The sequence below is a fragment of the Denticeps clupeoides genome, chromosome 13 (genome assembly GCF_900700375.1).
Source record: "Denticeps clupeoides chromosome 13, fDenClu1.1, whole genome shotgun sequence".
NCBI lineage: Eukaryota > Metazoa > Chordata > Actinopteri > Clupeiformes > Denticipitidae > Denticeps > Denticeps clupeoides.
This window is the reverse complement of record NC_041719.1, coordinates 1089732-1110855: the sequence shown is the minus strand read 5'-3', so window position 1 is coordinate 1110855 and position 21124 is coordinate 1089732. Positions and strand designations below refer to the sequence as shown.

Below are 21124 nucleotides of genomic sequence, written 5' to 3'. Positions count from 1 at the left end.
CTACTAACTCCACCACCATCATCAAGTTTGCTGACGACACTGTCGTTGTGGGCCTGATCTCTGACAACGATGAGACGGCCTACCTGGAGGAGGTTGGAAATCTGGCGAACTGGTGCCAGAGGAACAATCTCCACCTGAACGTCAGCAAGACAAAGGAGTTAATAGTGGACTTCAGTACAAAGCAGGAGAGGACCTACCAGACCCCTGTCATCAACAGGAGCCCAGTGGAGAGAGTGGACAGCTTCCGTTACCTCGGTGTTAACATCACGCAGGACCTGTCATGGTCCTGTCACATCAACACCGTGGTGAAAAAGGCCCGGCAGCGTCTCTACCACCTCAGACGCCTGAGAGACTTCAGACTGCCCTCCAAGGTGCTCAGGAACTTCTACTCCTGCACCATAGAGAGCATCCTGACGGGAAATATCTCAACCTGGTTCGGGAACAGCACCATGAAGGACAGGCAAGCCCTACAGAGGGTGGTTCGATCAGCCGAACGAATCATCCGTACCAAGCTCCCTGACCTTCAATCTATCTACAGCAAACGGTGCTGCACCAGGGCCAGGAAGATAGTGAAGGACCTCACCCACCCCAACAATGGACTCTTCTCTCTGCTGCGATCAGGGAAGCGCTTTCGCTCCCTGAAGTCCAACACAGAGAGAATGAGGAGGAGCTTCTTCCCGCAGGCTGTCCGAGCTCTCAACAACAACAGTACATAGAACTCCAGCACTTTCACCTCCAATCACTCCGGACTCTTTTGCACAAAACCACTTTGCACATAATCACTTTGCACAAAATGACTGCGCTTTTTAGGTCCTTACTGCTCTTTCTTTTATGGCTCTTTCTTCTTTCTTAAACATTGTAAAAAAACTGTAACTCATTTGCACACCTTCACCCTACCAGTTACACATATTTTATGTTAAAGACGTAAAAGTGTAATACTTGGTTATGTTTGCAATATTTGCATATTGGTTCACTGTTTACTTGCAACATTTGCAATACTGTAGTCTGTAGCAGTTGCAGAAAGCATTTCACTGCACATCATACCGTGTATGACTGTGTATGTGACAAATAAAATTTGAATTTGACTTCCGTTAGTGAATGTGTTTATGTTTTGAGTTCTGGCAATCGCCACACGCCTGCGGGATAGTTTATGTTGTCCCCCTTTATTTCCCATTCTTGGCCACCGCGCCGTTGTTTATTTGTGTTTATTGTTTATTTTAAAATAAAATCCCTTCCCAGCATGTCCTGTCTCTGCGCTTCTCTCCCCCGTCAGCACGCAGACGTGACAGAATGTCGGAGCTTTACCCAAAAGAGCAGAGGTAAGAAGCGCCGCGAAGGACGCAGGGGAGAGACGCGACACCCGTTCTGGTGGAGCATTTTCTCCCCATTAAGCCATGGTATGCACCCCGGCAGAATCCGCGATACCCAGAAGCGACAACGCCGGTGGGTGGGGGGCGGAGCGAAGACGATGGCGTGGACAGCAGCGAGGAAGTGACGTGGGCTGCGAGCGCAGAGGATGCAAACCCCACGATCTTCGCCATGTCGAGCCAGGAACTCTGCACTCTGCTCGCCAGAGCGCAGAGCGTGGTCTAGGACGACAACGACGAGATCACGGGAGACGCGAGTTGGGCTCCGCCCATCGCGTGCATCCACGATCGTCACAAGGTCCGTGAGGATCCACGTCACTTCCAGGGGTGTAAGCAACGACAACGCCGGCGTTCCTCCAGCGAGGTGGGCAGGCTCAAGCCTGAATGGCCAGAGTACTGCCCATGGGAGCTGATCGTGCCATGTGTCCAGGATGTCCGCAGGGTGGACGACCCTCGGAGTCACCGGTGGGAGGACACAGATGATGAAAGCGACGATGACTTGGATTTTTGGTGGGCGGTCAGTGCCGGGATGGCTCCACCCAGCGCACGCGTCCGAGATCGCCGTGAAGTACAAGGTTGACACGGACGACGACCAGGATGACGCCGGTTGGGCAGTTGGTGCCGGGATGGCTCTGCCCATCGCGTCCGTCTGGGATCGTCACACGGTCCGTCGAGACCCACGTCCCTCCCAGCAGTGTGAGGAAAGCTGGTGGAAGAGGGCGACGGGAGGTCGCCAGCCAGCAACTGTGCTGCCGGGACTGCCTCACAATGAATCCGCCTCTCCAGCTCCGGTCGCCGATCCGCCTTCCCTCTGCCCGGACGTTCCCCAGCGGAATGGCAGTGCAGCACCAGCACCCACACCTGCTGGAGAAGACGTCCACCCCCACACGTCCACGCCACACACCCACCACCAACTCCAGCGACGTGCCCAGCCCCGTGTGGGACAGCCCAATGGTCCCGGGACCCTTCAGTGGGGCAGCAGACGCAGATGAGATCACCACCATCCTCGCGTGTCTGCCTGGGTCAGCATGGGGCTGGAGCGCAGCCCTCTGGCAGCAGGGAGAGACCGACAGGAGTTTTCAGGACTTCCTGCAGAGACTGAGGGCGGAGTTTGATTGGCCAGAGACTGAGCCAGCACCAGTCAGGATCCATGGCAAGAAGACCCAGCACTGGTGGGCGACAAGAAGGTTGCGCCTCCCGAGATCCTGGCTGTGCCCCCTGAGGAGGTCCTGGAGTGCCCTGAGAGGGAGCCAGACGGGGGGGGGGGGGGGGGGGGCTCCCCCAAAGAATTTTTTTGGGTGGTGCAGTTTGGGTTGGGGGCTCCTCCTGAGGGGAGGGTGGGTGGGGAAGCAATTGAGCTGGGTCCTCCGGTAGCTGGTGAGGAGGGTGAGCCAGGCATGGGCCTGCGTCCGCCTCCAGAGGGGTGAAGTGCCATAGGGCCCCCTGGTAGCCATGAGGACCCAGCTAGGACAGGCAGGAAGAGGGCCTGCTTGTCCCAACGGACACAGAAGGGGCTAGCTGGAAGGTCTGGCAATGCCCCCCCCCTGGCATCAGGGCTGTGCGAGAGGGGCTGCATGGTCTCAGAAGGCACCAGCCTGGGGTGCCTGGAACGGTTGCCGGAGGCTCAAGGGCCACCTCCCTGCGCAGTGCAGGGAAAGACCGCCACGCCTGACCATGCCGGGGAGCAAGCCCGAGAGATTTTCGTGAACTCGGTCATGAACTTGACTTCCGTTAGTGAATGTTTTTATGTTTTGAGTTCTGGCAATCGGCACACGCCTGTGGGTTAGTTTACGTTACGTTACGCCACCGCGCCATTGTTTATTTGTGTTTATTTTTTAATAAAATCCCTTCCCAGCATGTCCTGCCTCTGCGCTTCTCTCCCCAGTCAGCACGCATTCATGACACTGGACTTGGGTTCTCCGGCATTTTCTTGTCACCAACTGCTCCTGACATCACCAGTTCTCGCTCCTACACCGGCAAAGTTTAGGGGCCAGTTTTTTGGCCCTGGCACCAGGGTTTTTCCTGTGGAAACACTGGTTCCAAAACTGTGAACCGGCACAGGAACCTGAGCAGTGGAAAAGGGGTATATGTGTACCCCTGTGTGCACACCTGTGTTTTGATATGTAATGCAGTACCAGAGGAGACCACCAGAGGAACCTGGAGTGTAGAAAGAATAGAAGGCAGGGTTAGCATGCATGGAGCACATGTACAAAGTTAATAAAAGGTCAACGTTCATAAACGATGTCTCTTTATAGAGATACAAAAAACACACCCACAAGGTTTCTCCATGTAAATTATTAATAGTGTTCATGGGGAACCACAACCCTGATCCTCAACAATGGTCATGGGAGGGGGACACTATGTGTTAGGATATATTAGACTTCTCACCCTTCACATGCACTCTTCTCACTCCTCCCATCGGGTCGATCCAGCAGACTGCGCAATAGTTTTCCCACAATCCATTACACTGCTGAACTCACAAGCTGCCCCCCCCACCACACAAATACAGGCTGTTAGCTGACCGACCTGCACCTTGCACTTTACACATCACTGTCATAGTGATAAACATGCTTCTTTATGGAGGACGACCAAAGGATGGGTGGAAAGAGGTTAAGTGTGGTCCAATTGGTTATATTGGTTGAACAGGTGAAATATGTGGTGGTTGGAATAGTGTGTCTGTTGTTGCTCTAGGAATTGCAAGGGATTGAACGGGAGAATGGAGCGATGAACATGGGGAGCGGAGGGTGCGGGATCAGTCAGCCAAGCACCATTCTCCAGGCATCTGCCATGACCTTGGCCATGGAAACCCATTACACGATGGCCTTTTTTGGAATCTTCTAGACAAAAATAAATTGTTGTTGTAATACTGCATGTGGACGTTTTTCACCATCAGGTAATATTAAGGGCATTTCACTGCATATCATACCATGTACGACTGTGTATGTGACAAATAAAATTTGAATTTTAAACAAAACTTTTACTGCTAGATAGTGGACGAGGGGCTCTTCCTCTCCGAGACGTCTTATTAAAAAAAAAAAAAGTCAAAAGTGAAGTGATTGTCACATGTGATACACAGCAGCACAGCACACAGTGCACACAGTGAAATTTGTCCTCTGCATTTAACCCATCACCCTGAGTGAGCAGTGGGCAGCCATGACTGGCGCCCGGGGAGAAGTGTGTGGGGACGGTGCTTTGCTCAGTGGCACCTCAGTGGCACCTTGGCGGATCGGGATTCGAACCGGCAACCTTCTGATTACGGGGCCGCTTCCTTAACCGCTAGGCCACCACTGCCCCACCATTAGGGAGGGCGGGGCTGTCTGGCGGGAGGGAAAGACTGGCGGGAGGGAAAGACTGTGGATGATGACTCTGGCCAATCGGATGCGGTATATCTCAGATGTCCTTTCGTGGTTTAATTCCTCCAACACGTCAGGCTGCTGCTTCTCTGGACTCCTGAAAGTTCGTATGACACGAGTCAGGGGCGTCATCGCAGCGAAGAGCGAGAAGAAGAAGCTCAATACAATACTACCTAGCTACACTCCTGCACGCTCTCTCAGATTGGCAAATGAAATGAGACTGAAAATTCCTTCTTCACAGGGTCTCCGATTCCAATCATCTCTGTTCTCCGTTGTTGTCCCTGGCTGGTGGAACAACCTGCCCTCCTCCATTCGACTAGCCGAGACTACCACCACTTTTAAGAAGCAGGTGAAATCCCTCTTATTCAAAAAGTATTTCAGACAAATCTAACACTTACACGCACATGTGTACATATTGCACAAAATAATACAAAAAAATATATATATATTATAATTTTTTCTTCGTCTAGCACTTAATCTCCGAGCATGCTCTTTTCTGACAAGTTCGGCCTTATCAGGGCTCTTAGTTTTGTAAACTCAAAATTCTATAGAAATCGAACGAGAATTGCTGGTGTCTTCCTCTTGTAAGTCGCTTTGGATAAAAGCGTCTGCTAAATAAAGTAAAGTAAAGAAGGATTAAAAAAAGGATGACGTACTGACGCCTACGAACTGCCCTGATGAAGCAAAACGACTCAAATGCACATTTCCCATGATGCTCTGCTGCTTCTGACATTTCTGACAAGCGCTGCCTAAAGTCCCACCCCAGTGAGCAGGAATGTTCACACACAGCAGCGACACAGACATGGCAGTGGTGGCCCAGCGGGTGAGGAAGTCCCCTTGATGAAGGGACCGTCCCCACACACTGCTCCCGGGCGCCTGTCGTGGTGCCCACTGTCACCAAGGGTGATGGTTAAATACAGAGGACACATTTCACAATGTCACCGTGTGCTGTCGCTTTTGCTCTAATGTTGGTGGATCATGGCCACTGTCCAGACGACCCTGCTGACGGTGACCTGGAGGAAGCAGCGCAGCTGCCCCTCCACAAGAGGCGGCAGGCTGGCGGAGGGGGGAACATCGCCGGGACCTGAAAAGATGGTGCAGGTCACCACGACAACCAGTAATGAAGTGACTGTCATTGTGGAGCACTGCGGTGAAGTAGGTAGTAGGGTGGTATAGCCTAGTGTTTAACACACTCTCCTATGAACCAGAAGACCCAGGTTCAAACCCCACTTACTACCATCATGTCCCTGAGCAGGACACTTAACCCTGAGTGTCTCCAGGGGGGGACTGTCCCTGTAACTACTGACTGTAAGTCGCTCTGGATAAGGACGTCTGGTAAATGCTGTAAATGTAAATGTGTCCTCTGTATTTTACCTTCACCCTTGGTGACCGTGGAACAGCGTGTGGGGACGGAGCCTCGAACCCGCAACCTCACCCGGTGTAGGTACAGCATTTACAGCGGGATTTTAGATCGAGATAAAGCGGATAATCCGGGTACCTTTCTTCCTGCGGGTCTTCACTCGTTTATTCTTCATTCCGCGTACAGCAGCGTGGAGTTGGGGATAAAACCATCATCGGAATAACTGTGAGTGTGATTCTCTTTTTTATTTTTAATTCTTTCAGAACGACACCCGCTGTCAGTCGGTTCAACTTCTACAACACAGCGAGCAACTGGGCAACAGCAGCGGCTCCTTCCGGTTTCCTCGGCCAATCGGCGGCCGCCTCTCGGCGCGCTGCATTCTGGGAACTCCTTCTTCAAACCTCCGCGGGAAACGGGCGCGAGTCCGGCGTTGCGGGGAATCCAGATCCCCCCTGTTCCCCCGGGCGTCATGACGTCACACGCTACTTTATTTACTCGTTTTTGAAGTCGCAGGAGTAGATTTGCGTTCCTCCTTAATTATTTAGGCTAAGAAGCATGGCAGAGGTCTGAAAATCACCCAGGTTCATAATTACATGTTGCTGATGTAGTAATATTAATACTGGGGTCCAGAGTCCCTGTATACGAGTTTTAACAGGGGGAACCATATATTCTGGGTACCAGGAAATATTGGTCCCCCTATTATTTAGGCTAAGAAGCATGGCCTGAAGGTTCCTAAAATTTCCTCCCATTATTCAGTGGGTTTGAATTTTAAATACTTGATTAAGCAGTGGTTTATAACAGTGGCATGAACATACAGTAAAATAAGACCTGAAGTCTGACCTTGTAGTGGCACTTATGATATTATCTTTATTAAGTTGATCAATAATAATGATCTTAATTCATGCATTGAAACAGCTAACAGTTAAGAATATTAAGTAATTATTTACAGAAGTAATCAAATGTAAATGTAATTAGTTTTATGCACTAACTTAAATAGTTACACTAATACTACATGTTAAATAGGGCAACTTGTAACAGTAACAAATTTCCAACATTGGAAGCCAGCAGGAGCGCATGTGAGTAGGAGTGTGTGTGCACATAAGTGGAAAAACAGATAAATTACTGCAGAGGATGAAAGTTGAAAAACAGAATTATAATTTATATACTATGCCAGTTCTTGCATCAGAATGGTTGTGACAAATAAAATTATTAAAAAACATAACAGTACATAAACCAGTGAAATATATTTTAAATCAAATTGCAAACTGAGCAAACTGAGCAAAGACAATGTGGTGCGAGATTAAATGCAATATGAAGGTTATCTAAATTCAGTTTCAGTGTACTGGAAGATGGGTCATCAGGAACAGCTGGAAAACGTGAAGAAGCCACCCTTCATAATGTGACAAGAAAGTACAGTGGAAGGAACGTTACTTCATAATTCCACAGATTTTTCAGGTCCTGGGGTGGGATGCCACATAGAAAAGAGAATTCAAGATATATATATATACAAACAATTTCTTCCCGTACTGAAAGTCATATTCTGACAATTCACCTGCCATACACCATGCACCATGACCTTAATGCTCCTGTTGAAAGCTTTACATTTCCAGCGGTTTGGTTTTTGCCTGGCTCCTCTGTTTAGTCACCCCTACACAGCGAGACACAGACACATAGAGGCCAAACAAAGCGTAGTTTCTTAAAACTGTGAAAAACTTCTCATCTCTTATCCCATATACAAGCGGACTAAGACAGCGCGGTGCAAGAACAAAGACAATAAAATCTGCATATCGAATGTTAACAAACAAAACTAAACTGACTTCCAACGCAGCCGCCTCATAATATGGGCAGATGAACTGAACCATCGTCAGCAGAAGCTGGAGGCCGTGAAGAATCACCGTTCGGAGGCCTTTATGAGTAGATTTCTTTTTGTCCGCCGAGGCCTTCTTTGCAGCTTTCATTATCATAATGTAGGTGAAGAGGATGACACCAAACATGGTAACAAAGTACAGCTGAAGTAAAATATTTTGCACAGTGCTTTGCCAGCTCTGCAGGAACATCACCTCGGCGCTGCACACTACGTAGGTGAATAAGAACCTGGGGGTGAGAACGAATGCTGATGAAATGACCATAAACAGAGGTAAGACTGCACTAACAATCCAGACAAGTAGGATACAGATTGTCCGGGTCCTGGGAGTGGAGATGTCGGCGTGCCTCAGAGGCATACAGATGGCCACGTAGCGCTCCAGACACATGGCGACCAGGGTGAGAGGGGTGAGAATAATGAACATCTTCATTATGAGAGCAAAGATGCAGCATATTGCAAAGTGAATCTCCAGCTGGAAGTAAACTCCTGTGAGAGCCAAATCTGACAGCAAAATTAGACTGGAATCAATAAAGAGCGTCTGGGCAAACAGAACGTAGCGCGTGTCACTTCTGAAGGCCTCTTTCTTTAAGAAGGTGAACATCATCAGACAGTTGATGTAGAGCAAAATCACAACAACAATTTGCAAAATTTCAAACCTCTGCCTCCCTGTACTCATACTATATGAGTTAATGCGCAAGTTCCCGTATGCTGTAGAGTTCTGCATGATTTCACAGGCAATTTAATTCCCCCAATAAAAAAACAGGGCCTGCATTATTGCCCCTCAAACAACTTAATGTTTAAACACAAGACAGTAAAAAAGATTAACATAGTCTGAATTTAGGAGGAACATGTCATGCCACGGTTGTTTCAGATCAATGACTGAATTGATATTTAAGGGTTTAAACTACGTAAAGAAGGTTGTCCTTTGAGTTGCTATAGGAACAAAGTGACGTTCTTGAAGTGGGAGGTCGCTGACATCACGACACACCCTGTTCCAGTTTACATAGGTGTTATGCACCATTGTGATGAGCATCATAAGGCTTTTCTATACACGCCAGGCCATTTGCATGATGCAAAAATGGAAATGAAATGACGTTCTTCCACTGATCAGTGGCCCAATATTGATATAAAGAGTCAGGCAAGTTACTGTTACATCGACCACGCTGCAAACTGAAATGTATTATTGTGTGAATTTGTATGCCACAGGTTTGCATGGATGTTAAGATTAAAACATACTAGATAGCGGCAGGAAAGACAACACAGGGGTGTATGTCATAAAAAGCAGACTGCGGTTATTGGATGACAAAACACAATATGAATCCGCCTCTCCAGCTCCGGTCGCCGATCCGCCTTCCCTCTGCCCGGACGTTCCCCAGCGGAATGGCAGTGCAGCACCAGCACCCATGCCTGCTAGAGAAGACGGAGAACCCAAGAAACACTGGAAAACTGAGCAGTGGAAAAGGGGTATATGTGTACCCCTGTGTGCACAACTGTGTTTTGATATGTAATGCAGTACCAGAGGAGACCACCAGAGGAACCTGGAGTGTAGAAAGAACAGAAGGCAGGGTTAGCATGCATGGAGCACATGTACAAAGTTAATAAAAGGTCAACGTTCATAAACGATGTCTCTTTATAGAGATACAAAAAACACACCCACAAGGTTTCTCCATGTAAATTATTAATAGTGTTCATGGGGAACCACAACCCTGATCCTCAACAATGGTCATGGGAGGGGGACACTATGTGTTAGGATATATTAGACTTCTCACCCTTCACATGCACTCTTCTCACTCCTCCCATCGGGTCGATCCAGCAGACTGCGCAATAGTTTTCCCACAATCCATTACACTGCTGAACTCACAAGCTGCCCCCCCCACCACACAAATACAGGCTGTTAGCTGACCGACCTGCACCTTGCACTTTACACATCACTGTCATAGTGATAAACATGCTTCTTTATGGAGGACGACCAAAGGATGGGTGGAAAGAGGTTAAGTGTGGTCCAATTGGTTATATTGGTTGAACAGGTGAAATATGTGGTGGTTGGAATAGTGTGTCTGTTGTTGCTCTAGGAATTGCAAGGGATTGAACGGGAGAATGGAGCGATGAACATGGGGAGCGGAGGGTGCGGGATCAGTCAGCCAAGCACCATTCTCCAGGCATCTGCCATGACCTTGGCCATGGAAACCCATTACACAATGGCCTTTTTTGGAATCTTCTAGACAAAAATAAATTGTTGTTGTAATACTGCATGTGGACGTTTTTCACCATCAGGTAATATTACGGGCATTTCACTGCATATCATACCATGTACGACTGTGTATGTGACAAATAAAATTTGAATTTTAAACAAACCTTTTACAGCTAGATAGTGGACGAGGGGCTCTTCCTCTCCCAGACGTCTTATTAGGGAGGGCGGGGCTGTCTGGCGGGAGGGAAAGACTGTGGATGATGACTCTGGCCAATCGGATGCGGTATATCTCAGATGTCCTTTCGTGGTTTAATTCCTCCAACACGTCAGGCTGCTGCTTCTCTGGACTCCTGAAAGTTCGTATGACACGAGTCAGGGGCGTCATCGCAGCGAAGAGCGAGAAGAAGAAGCTCAATACAATACTACCTAGCTACACTCCTGCACGCTCTCTCAGATTGGCAAATGAAATGAGACTGAAAATTCCTTCTTCACAGGGTCTCCGATTCCAATCGACTCCGTTCTCCGTTGTTGTCCCTGGCTGGTAGAACAACCTGCCCTCCTCCATTCGACTAGCCGAGACTACCACCACTTTTAAGAAGCAGGTGAAATCCCTCTTATTCAAAAAGTATTTCAGACAAATCTAACACTTACACGCACATGTGTACATATTGCACAAAATAATACAAAAAAATATATATATATTATAATTTTTTCTTCGTCTAGCACTTAATCTCCGAACATGCTCTTTTCTGACAAGTTCGGCCTTATCAGGGCTCTTAGTTTTGTAAACTCAAAATTCTATAGAAATCGAACGAGAATTGCTGGTGTCTTCCTCTTGTAAGTCGCTTTGGATAAAAGCGTCTGCTAAATAAAGTAAAGTAAAGAAGCTCGGACACACACCTGCTGGCTTTCTTCATCTGTAGTCCTTCGTCTTCTTCGCACTCCTCATTAGTGCTGCTGCCAAGACTCTGCAATGAAGAAGCAGAAGAACGTTCCTCAGGATAAAAAAGGATGACATACTGACGCCTACGAACTGCCCTGATGAAGCAAAATGCATCAAATGCACATTTCCCATGATGCTCTGCTGCTTCTGACATTTCTGACAAGCGCTGCCTAAAGCCCCACCCCAGTGTGCAGGAATGTTCACACACCGCAGCGACACAGACATGGCAGTGGTGGCCCAGCGGGTGAGGAAGTCCCCTTGATGAAGGGACCGTCCCCACACACTGCTCCCGGGCGCCTGTCGTGGTGCCCACTGTCACCAAGGGTGATGGTTAAATACAGAGGACACATTTCACAATGTCACCGTGTGCTGTCGCTTTTGCTCTAATGTTGGTGGATCATGGCCACTGTCCAGACGACCCTGCTGACGGTGACCTGGAGGAAGCAGCGCAGCTGCCCCTCCACAAGAGGCGGCAGGCTGGCGGAGGGGGGAACATCGCCGGGACCTGAAAAGATGGTGCAGGTCACCACGACAACCAGTAATGAAGTGACTGTCATTGTGGAGCACTGCGGTGAAGTAGGTAGTAGGGTGGTATAGCCTAGTGTTTAACACACTCTCCTATGAACCAGAAGACCCAGGTTCAAACCCCGCTTACTACCATCATGTCCCTGAGCAGGACACTTAACCCTGAGTGTCTCCAGGGGGGGACTGTCCCTGTAACTACTGACTGTAAGTCGCTCTGGATAAGGACGTCTGGTAAATGCTGTAAATGTAAATGTGTCCTCTGTATTTAACCATCACCCTTGACAGTGGAACAGCGTGTGGGGACGGAGCCTCGAACCCGCAACCTCACCCGGTGTAGGTACAGCATTTACAGCGGGATTTTAGATCGAGATAAAGCGGATAATCCGGGTACCTTTCTTCCTGCGGGTCTTCACTCGTTTATTCTTCATTCCGCGTACAGCAGCGTGGAGTTGGGGATAAAACCATCATCGGAATAACTGTGAGTGTGATTCTCTTTTTTATTTTTAATTCTTTCAGAACGACACCCGCTGTCAGTCGGTTCAACTTCTACAACACAGCGAGCAACTGGGCAACAGCAGCGGCTCCTTCCGGTTTCCTCGGCCAATCGGCGGCCGCCTCTCGGCGCGCTGCATTCTGGGAACTCCTTCTTCAAACCTCCGCGGGAAACGGGCGCGAGTCCGGCGTTGCGGGGAATCCAGATCCCCCATGTTCCCCCGGGCGTCATGACGTCACACGCTACTTTATTTACTCGTTTTTGAAGTCGCAGGAGTAGATTTGCGTTCCTCCTTAATTATTTAGGCTAAGAAGCATGGCAGAGGTCTGAAAATCACCCAGGTTCATAATTACATGTTGCTGATGTAGTAATATTAATACTGGGGTCCAGAGTCCCTGTATACGAGTTTTAACAGGGGGAACCATATATTCTGGGTACCAGGAAATATTGGTCCCCCTATTATTTAGGCTAAGAAGCATGGCCTGAAGGTTCCTAAAATTTCCTCCCATTATTCAGTGGGTTTGAATTTTAAATACTTGATTAAGCAGTGGTTTATAACAGTGGCATGAACATACAGTAAAATAAGACCTGAAGTCTGACCTTGTAGTGGCACTTATGATATTATCTTTATTAAGTTGATCAATAATAATGATCTTAATTCATGCATTGAAACAGCTAACAGTTAAGAATATTAAGTAATTATTTACAGAAGTAATCAAATGTAAATGTAATTAGTTTTATGCACTAACTTAAATAGTTACACTAATACTACATGTTAAATAGGGCAACTTGTAACAGTAACAAATTTCCAACATTGGAAGCCAGCAGGAGCGCATGTGAGTAGGAGTGTGTGTGCACATAAGTGGAAAAACAGAGAAATTACTGCAGAGGATGAAAGTTGAAAAACAGAATTATAATTTATATACTATGCCAGTTCTTGCATCAGAATGGTTGTGACAAATAAAATAATTAAAAAACATAACAGTACATAAACCAGTGAAATATATTTTAAATCAAATTGCAAACTGAGCAAACTGAGCAAAGACAATGTGGTGCGAGATTAAATGCAATATGAAGGTTATCTAAATTCAGTTTCAGTGTACTGGAAGATGGGTCATCAGGAACAGCTGGAAAAGGTGAAGAAGCCACCCTTCATAATGTGACAAGAAAGTACAGTGGAAGGAACGTTACTTCATAATTCCACAGATTTTTCAGGTCCTGGGGTGGGATGCCACATAGAAAAGAGAATTCAAGATATATATATATACAAACAGTTTCTTCCCGTACTGAAAGTCATATTCTGACAATTCACCTGCCATACACCATGCACCATGACCTTAATGCTCCTGTTGAAAGCTTTACATTTCCAGCGGTTTGGTTTTTGCCTGGCTCCTCTGTTTAGTCACCCCTACACAGCGAGACACAGACACATAGAGGCCAAACAAAGCGTAGTTTCTTAAAACTGTGAAAAACTTCTCATCTCTTATCCCATATACAAGCGGACTAAGACAGCGCGGTGCAAGAACAAAGACAATAAAATCTGCATATCGAATGTTAACAAACAAAACTAAACTGACTTCCAACGCAGCCGCCTCATAATATGGGCAGATGAACTGAACCATCGTCAGCAGAAGCTGGAGGCCGTGAAGAATCACCGTTCGGAGGCCTTTATGAGTAGATTTCTTTTTGTCCGCCGAGGCCTTCTTTGCAGCTTTCATTATCATAATGTAGGTGAAGAGGATGACACCAAACATGGTAACAAAGTACAGCTGAAGTAAAATATTTTGCACAGTGCTTTGCCAGCTCTGCAGGAACATCACCTCGGCGCTGCACACTACGTAGGTGAATAAGAACCTGGGGGTGAGAACGAATGCTGATGAAATGACCATAAACAGAGGTAAGACTGCGCTAATAATCCAGACAAGTAGGATACAGATTGTCCGGGTCCTGGGAGTGGAGATGTCGGCGTGCCTCAGAGGCATACAGATGGCCACGTAGCGCTCCAGACACATGGCGACCAGGGTGAGAGGGGTGAGAATAATGAACATCTTCATTATGAGAGCAAAGATGCAGCATATTGCAAAGTGAATCTCCAGCTGGAAGTAAACTCCTGTGAGAGCCAAATCTGACAGCAAAATTAGACTGGAATCAATAAAGAGCGTCTGGGCAAACAGAACGTAGCGCGTGTCACTTCTGAAGGCCTCTTTCTTTAAGAAGGTGAACATCATCAGACAGTTGATATAGAGCAAAATCACAACAACAATTTGCAAAATTTCAAACCTCTGCCTCCCTGTACTCATACTATATGAGTTAATGCGCAAGTTCCCGTATGCTGTAGAGTTCTGCATGATTTCACAGGCAATTTAATTCCCCCAATAAAAAAACAGGGCCTGCATTATTGCCCCTCAAACAACTTAATGTTTAAACACAAGACAGTAAAAAAGATTAACATAGTCTGAATTTAGGAGGAACATGTCATGCCACGGTTGTTTCAGATCAATGACTGAATTGATATTTAAGGGTTTAAACTACGTAAAGAAGGTTGTCCTTTGAGTTGCTATAGGAACAAAGTGACGTTCTTGAAGTGGGAGGTCGCTGACATCACGACACACCCTGTTCCAGTTTACATAGGTGTTATGCACCATTGTGATGAGCATCATAAGGCTTTTCTATACACGCCAGGCCATTTGCATGATGCAAAAATGGAAATGAAATTACGTTCTTCCACTGATCAGTGGCGCAATATTGATATAAAGAGTCAGGCAAGTTACTGTTACATCGACCACGCTGCAAACTGAAATGTATTATTGTGTGAATTTGTATGCCACAGGTTTGCATGGATGTTAACATTAAAAATAAAAACATACTTAATAGCGGCAGGAAAGACGACACAGGGGTGTATGCCATAAAAAGCAGACTACGGTTATTGGATGACACTCCAAAATGAGACAAAACACAATAAATATAGCAAAAACCAAAGCAGATCAAGGAAGGTTGTAAACAAAGCGGCCAAAAAATATGATTAAAGATGATTATGATTATGGAATATGATTAAATTCGTTCATGTTGTTGAATTGGGTGAAATTTGAGATTGATTAGGGATTTTTGGCCTATTTGGTGATGTTTAGGACATGTTACCATGCAGATGACCCATGTGCACGTGTAGCTGTGCTGTCATCATTCACTGCCTTTTTTATATTGTATTAAAAATGGTTTTAACTTGTTACAATCACGACAAAGAAAAAGAAGGGAAAAAATTTGGAGGAGGATAGAGAACGAACTCTGACAATCTACTTCTGTACCTGCTTAAACAAAAAAAAGGCCACAGCTACTACCAACATCGGTATGAATCTCAGTAAATAATAAATAATAAGTGTTATTATTATTTAGCAGCACACGGTATTAATAATACAATATATGTTCAGCCAGGCGCTGGTTCTGAAATGGGAACCAATCATGAACTGGTCCGCATTCACACTAGGAGCTAGGACAGGAGCTCATGATAATACGTCACATATGTTACCTGCTAGGCAGTGGCTGTGTTTTGAATCCCAAACTGCCAAGGTGCCACTGAGCAAAGTACCGTCCCCACACACCCCACTGCTCACCAAGGATGATGGTTAAATACAGAGGACACATTTCACCGTGTGCTGTGCTGCAGTGTTTCACAATGACAATCACTTCACTTTTACTTTCACTAAAATCCCAGCCCCGACCTCCACTGCTTCCACTTCCACATTAGCCCTTTCTTTTTGTCCCTGTAGACTGTCTTCCATTGTTCGTGTGAAACCTGCATCTTTAAGTTATTTCCGTATTTCTTTATCCTTCTAGTGCACTTTTTAATTTTTGTTTTTGTGGATTTCTATATAGCTGGAAGAGCATTCTTCTCCATGTAAATTATTAATAGTGTTCGTGGGGAACCACAACCCTGACCCTCAACAATGGTCATGGGAGGGGGACACTATGTGTTAGTATATATTAGACTTCTCACCCTTCAGTAGCCTAGCGGGTAACACACTCGCCTATGAACCAGAAGACCCAGGTTCGAATCCCACTTACTACCATTGTGTCGCTGAGCAAGACACTTAACCCTGTCTCCTGTAAATACTGATTGTAAGTCGCTCTGGATAAGGGCGTCTGATAAATGCTGTAAATGTAAATGTAAATTACACTGCTGAACTCACAAGCTGCCCCCCCTCATCACACAAACACGGGCTGTTAGCTGACCGACCTGCACCTTGCACTTTACACATCACTGTCTCAGTGATAAACATCTTCTACATTTACATTTACAGCATTTACCAGACGCCCTTATCCAGAGCGACTTACAATCAGTAGTTACAGGGACAGTCCCCCCCTGGAGATACTCAGGGTTAAGTGTCTTGCTCAGGGACACGATGGTAGTAAGTGGGATTGGGTCTTCTGGTTCATAGGCAAGTGTGTTACCCCACTAGGCTACTAGCACCTGGCTTCTTCTCGGAGGGTGACCCCATTCTAACAAAGGATTGGTGGAGGGAGGTTACATTGGTTGAAGTGGTTACATTGGTTGAACAGGAGAAATATGTGGTGTTTGGAAGGCTGAAAGTGTGTCTATTGTTGCTCTAGGAATTGCAAGGGATTGAATGGGAGGGTGGAGGGATGAACATGGGGAACGGAGGGTGTGGGATCAGTCAGCCAAGTACCATTCTCCAGGCATCTGCCAAACCCAGACACGACCTTGGCCATGGAAACCCATTACACGATGGCCTTTTTACGCGTGAAGGCCACACGGTTGCAATTCTGCAGCTACTGACGGCAGAAAGTTGTTGATTTCTCATCATACACCGACTTCTCTGTAATTTTACATGGCCTACCACTTTGTGGTGAAGTCATTTCATGAATGGACCTATTGCAGAGAAGGCATTTTACGTTTACAGCATTTACCAGATGCCCTTATCCAGAGCGACTTACAATCAGTATTTACAGGGACAGTCCCCCCCTGGAGACACTCAGGGTTAAGTGTCCTGCTCAGGGACACGATGGTTGTAAAGTGGGGTTTGAACCTGGGTCTTCTGGTTCATAGGCGAGTGTGTTACCCGCTAGGCTACTACATACAATTTTGATCATAATACCCTCCCTGGAGCTTTAATTAGTATTCATTACAGATGATGTTGAGAAGAAAACATATTGCAACCACTTGCTTGTATTCCTTTGTGAATTGAGTTCATGTTTTTGCCAAACTAATAACAAACTGATTACTAATTACATGCACGGTTAATTAGCCACAGAAGATTTATGATAGGATTAGAAACACTCATTCAACATCAGTTTGTTGTTATATGTGTTATTGAGATTGTGTTATTATGATTTAATGTTTTATATCAACACTGATATTCACATTACAATTTGTGGACCCTAAAAAAATTGTAAATAGATTTCTCATTAAATGTAAATTTATAAAAAAAAATCACATTTACATCCAAACAGAAACTTCCACCACATTTCTCCTCATCCAGATCCTGCAAATTTCCAGACATTCCCAGTCGGTTATAAATGAATAAACACGGCGGTTACAAACCAAACGCTGGTGATTTATGGGCCTGCTGAACCTGGGCCAACTTAGAAACCGACAAACATGACAAGCAGGGGACATGGGCGTCCGGGGCCCAGCAAAGCACCGTCCCCACACACTGCTCCTGAGGCACCTGTCATGGCTGCCCACTGCTCACTGGATGTGAGGTGTGAAGAAGGTTTGAAGAGGAGCAGACTGGTTCAGAACTCTGAAGGCCTGAGGTGCCGCTGATGAAGGTACCGTCCCCACACGCTGCTCCCCGGGCGTCTGTCATGGTACTCACTGCTCACCAAGGGTGATGGTTAAATACAGATGACACGTGTCACCATGTGCTGTGCTGCAGTGATTCCTCCACTTTTCATTTAGAACATTTTAATAAATCTGACATTTTGTCATTTATCAACCAGACCCCTGTGTAAAAGAGAGTCCCACCCTCTATCTTCTCCTGTGCGCGGTTACTGTAGACCACCTTCTGCAGTCCCTTGTCTAGGGTGAAGGCCACCAGCGGGATTCCGGTGGAATAAAACCTGCACACCGAACGATGCAGATCTTACACGACCATGAAAACATCAGTCGAGCCCTAAGTCCTGATCAATTTTATATGCATCCACTGTAAATCATCTACACATGCAGCTCATCCCCTACTGACTACAGTTCCCTGCACGTTTCACATGGACTTTGGTTACTTTTATCCTGGAGCTTTTTGTACTTTGCAGCTGCTGCGTTCCTCAATGTCTGAATGTGTCCCAGTCTGCGCGTTTCCAGCTCGATGTGAAGCCCAGAGATGGTGGACAAGCCTCGGTGGAGATCTCAGCAGGGCTTGCAGGAGCGGCGGCATTCCCACCACCTTTTAACATCTGCAATACACCAGTCTGCATTATCTTGCATTTATATATATATGTATATGTACATTTTATAAATATGAGTATATTTTAAGATATGTTTTATAAATAAATGTTCTTTTGGCTTAACGAACGATAGAAGGCTGTCACTGCGAAGGCTTTTATTGAATAAAAACGAACTTATTACCATCTTAATGCACAGCGTAACAGTGTTTAAAATGTCAATGTGAAGTACAGACAGCAGGGGGCGCTAGAGGCGGTCTTTTCCGCTGGTCCTTGTCGCCGGGCGCCACCCTGCTGGCGCAGCGCTGCAGCACGCGCCGCATGTCGGCCCGCAGCCGCTCGTCCCGCAGGCCGTAGATGAGCGGGCTGAGGAAGCGCGGGATCAGCACGAAGCAGAAGTAGTTGAGGAAGGTGACGTCCTCGGGCCGGAAGCCGCGCGGCGGCGCCACCAGCTGCTCGGTGACGGGGAGGGTGAAGGCCGTGAGGGACAGGAGCAGCTGCAGGCCGTGCAGCACCACCGTGTGCAGGGCCTTGGCCACCGAGGCGCGGTCCTGCCGCATGGCGCGCGTCTCCAGCAGGATGCGCACGTACGTGAACAGGATGAGCGCCGCCACCGCGGCGAAGAAGAAGCCGTTCAGCGCCACCTTGAACAGGGTCTGGACGGGACTGGCGTTCAGCACCGACGTCTTGCAGGCCACGGGCGTGGCCAGCGGGTCCCACCCCGGCCTGGGCCGGAACAGGACGAAGTCCACGGCGGGCAGGACGCAGCTGACCGCCCACAGAGACAGCGCGATGGCCCAGACCCGGTCGGCCCGCCACGGGGCCGGCCGCCGCAGCGGCCAGAAGATGGCCACGTAGCGCTCCAGGCACATGGTGGCCAGGATGAGCGGCGAGTTGAGGAAGGTGGCGGTGGACACGAACAGCAGCGGGGCGCAGTAGACGATGGCGAAGTTCACCCCGCCGATGGCGAACAGGAAGAGCAGCACCGAGGTGAGCAGCTGCAGCGCGTCGTTCACCAGCATGTAGGCGAACAGGACGTGGCGCGAGCTCTCCAGGAAGTGGCGGTGCGAGGCGAAGGTGTGCAGCATCAGGAAGATGCAGCACAGGAAGACGCTGAAGAACGGGATCACCACACACACCTTCACGATTATCGACACGCTCCTGCTCCACGTCCCGTTGGTCGCAACGTCGCTCAGATTTTGCATAACTGTGTTCCCTGCAAGTTACTCCGACGCTGAAAAGGAACCAGACGAGGAGCATTAGCACGAGATCCACGGGCCAGCATGCAAACAGGCCAACGTGCTGAGAAGCAGGAGGTACATTAGGTCAAGATGGACATGATTGGCCAGCAACAAGACCAGGCCGAGGGGGAAACGAGGTGAAGCGTGTGGAGCAGCCTACCTGTGGAACACGCCGCCTGCCGAGCTGAAGGTCCGTTTGGGAGAGGATGTGGATTTTTATTGCGTTCGCCCTGATAACGGCGTCTCATCCTCCTGCTCACTGCTGTCTCAGGAGGGGAGTTAATTTCACGCCGTTGTCACAATACGTGAGCGTCCGCATGGGTGCGCGCAGGACGCCCAGTTAATCTGATTATTTCCAGGTGAGTGGAGCGCTCGAGAGGTCTGAGCACGACTATTACACAGCAAACGTTCAGCAGATGCCTTCAACTTGCCGCCGAAGACGAACTTTCACGTTCTCTAAACTGGCCATGAAGAAAGAAAGTGAAGTGACTGTCATTGTGAAACACTGCAGCACAGCACACGGTGACACGGTGAAATGTGTCCTCTGTTTTTCACCGTCACCCTTTACATTTAAGGCTGTCACGATGCCTGGATATGGCAAGGAAGGAGGATGCATACGCACAACATCACGGTGCAGTGGTGGCCTAGTGGTTAAGGAAGCGGCCCCGTAATCAGAGCGAAGCACCGTCCCCACGCACTGCTCCCTGGGCGCCTGTCATGGTGCCCACTGCTCACTCAGGGTCATGGGTTAAATGCAGAGGACACATTTCACTGTGTGCACCGTCTGCTGTGCATCACTTTTTTTTTTTTTTTAAAAGAGACAGGGGTTTAATACATAATACACAGGACAGGGGAAACCATCACCAAACAATGACCCGACGGCAAACAGACACAAACAGGATAGTTTTATACAATGATACACAGGTGAAAACAAACAGGGAACATTACACAGGACCAACATGAAACTCTGGTCCGAAGTCCGGACCTGGAGTAACCCCTGCCGGACCGGATCATGACAAAGGCATTTGGCAGACGCCCTTATCCAGAGCGACTTACAACATGCTTCCATGTTTCCATCGATAAAGTGATCAGTTCTGGTTCACTAGGACCCCCAACTATGAATACAATCTTTTTATTCACTCTGTTCTAGTTTCTATACAGAAGTCAGACAAGAAGAAGGTTACAACTTCATCTAAATCTTCTCTAAAGAGGAAGGTCTTGAGCTGCTGTGTGAAGGTGCTCAGTGACTGAGCTGTTCTGACCTCGAGGGGAAGTTTATTCCACCACCGAGGGGCCAAGACGGAGAAGAGTCTAGATGAGGGTCTTCCTTTTACCTTCAGAGATGGAGGGACCAGGCGAGCAGTACTGGAGGCTCGGAGTATACGAGGTGC

The 21124-nt window shown here is 47.6% G+C and overlaps 4 protein-coding genes across 12 annotated transcripts in view; all 4 read right to left on the bottom strand.

Annotated features, from left to right (window-relative positions):
- c2cd3 (C2 domain containing 3 centriole elongation regulator) overlaps positions 1 to 10591 on the bottom strand; it is a 29863-nt gene extending 19272 nt beyond the window's left edge. Inside the window, exon 1 of the mRNA XM_028999738.1 lies at positions 10486 to 10591. Coding sequence (XP_028855571.1) covers positions 10486 to 10520 — 35 coding nt within the window. The 5' untranslated portion in view covers positions 10521 to 10591. The remainder of the gene's footprint in view (positions 1 to 10485) is intronic.
- LOC114801621 (odorant receptor 131-2-like) lies at positions 7213 to 13313 on the bottom strand. 9 transcript variants are annotated; one of them, XM_028999742.1, is made up of 6 exons: positions 11995 to 13313; positions 11036 to 11103; positions 10300 to 10485; positions 9714 to 9808; positions 9461 to 9482; positions 7213 to 9354 (listed from the first exon to the last, which is right to left on the bottom strand). In XM_028999742.1, exon 6 carries the CDS (start codon positions 8666 to 8668, stop codon positions 7679 to 7681), a length of 990 nt encoding a protein of 329 aa, XP_028855575.1. In that variant the 5' UTR covers positions 8669 to 9354; positions 9461 to 9482; positions 9714 to 9808; positions 10300 to 10485; positions 11036 to 11103; positions 11995 to 13313; the 3' UTR covers positions 7213 to 7678. The 9 variants fall into 9 exon arrangements, with proteins under 9 accessions (XP_028855575.1, XP_028855576.1, XP_028855573.1 ...); XM_028999743.1 differs by having other exon boundaries at positions 7213 to 9351; XM_028999740.1 differs by having other exon boundaries at positions 7213 to 9482.
- A 7-nt stretch (positions 13314 to 13320) lies between these two features.
- LOC114801623 (odorant receptor 131-2-like) lies at positions 13321 to 14805 on the bottom strand. The gene has a single exon (XM_028999749.1). It carries the CDS (start codon positions 14442 to 14444, stop codon positions 13455 to 13457), a length of 990 nt encoding a protein of 329 aa, XP_028855582.1. The 5' UTR covers positions 14445 to 14805; the 3' UTR covers positions 13321 to 13454.
- A 3905-nt stretch (positions 14806 to 18710) lies between these two features.
- or95a1 (odorant receptor, family 95, subfamily A, member 1) lies at positions 18711 to 19912 on the bottom strand. Its single transcript, XM_029000870.1, has 2 exons — positions 19894 to 19912; positions 18711 to 19726 (listed from the first exon to the last, which is right to left on the bottom strand). Exon 2 carries the CDS (start codon positions 19695 to 19697, stop codon positions 18711 to 18713), a length of 987 nt encoding a protein of 328 aa, XP_028856703.1. The 5' UTR covers positions 19698 to 19726; positions 19894 to 19912.
- Positions 19913 to 21124: the final 1212 nt, after the last annotated feature.

Coding starts and splice junctions, on each gene's coding strand:
- LOC114801621 (XM_028999740.1), bottom strand. CDS start 8,668: ATGCAGAACTCTACAGCATACGGGAACTTGCGCATTAACTCATATAGT.
- LOC114801623 (XM_028999749.1), bottom strand. CDS start 14,444: ATGCAGAACTCTACAGCATACGGGAACTTGCGCATTAACTCATATAGT.
- or95a1 (XM_029000870.1), bottom strand. CDS start 19,697: ATGCAAAATCTGAGCGACGTTGCGACCAACGGGACGTGGAGCAGGAGC.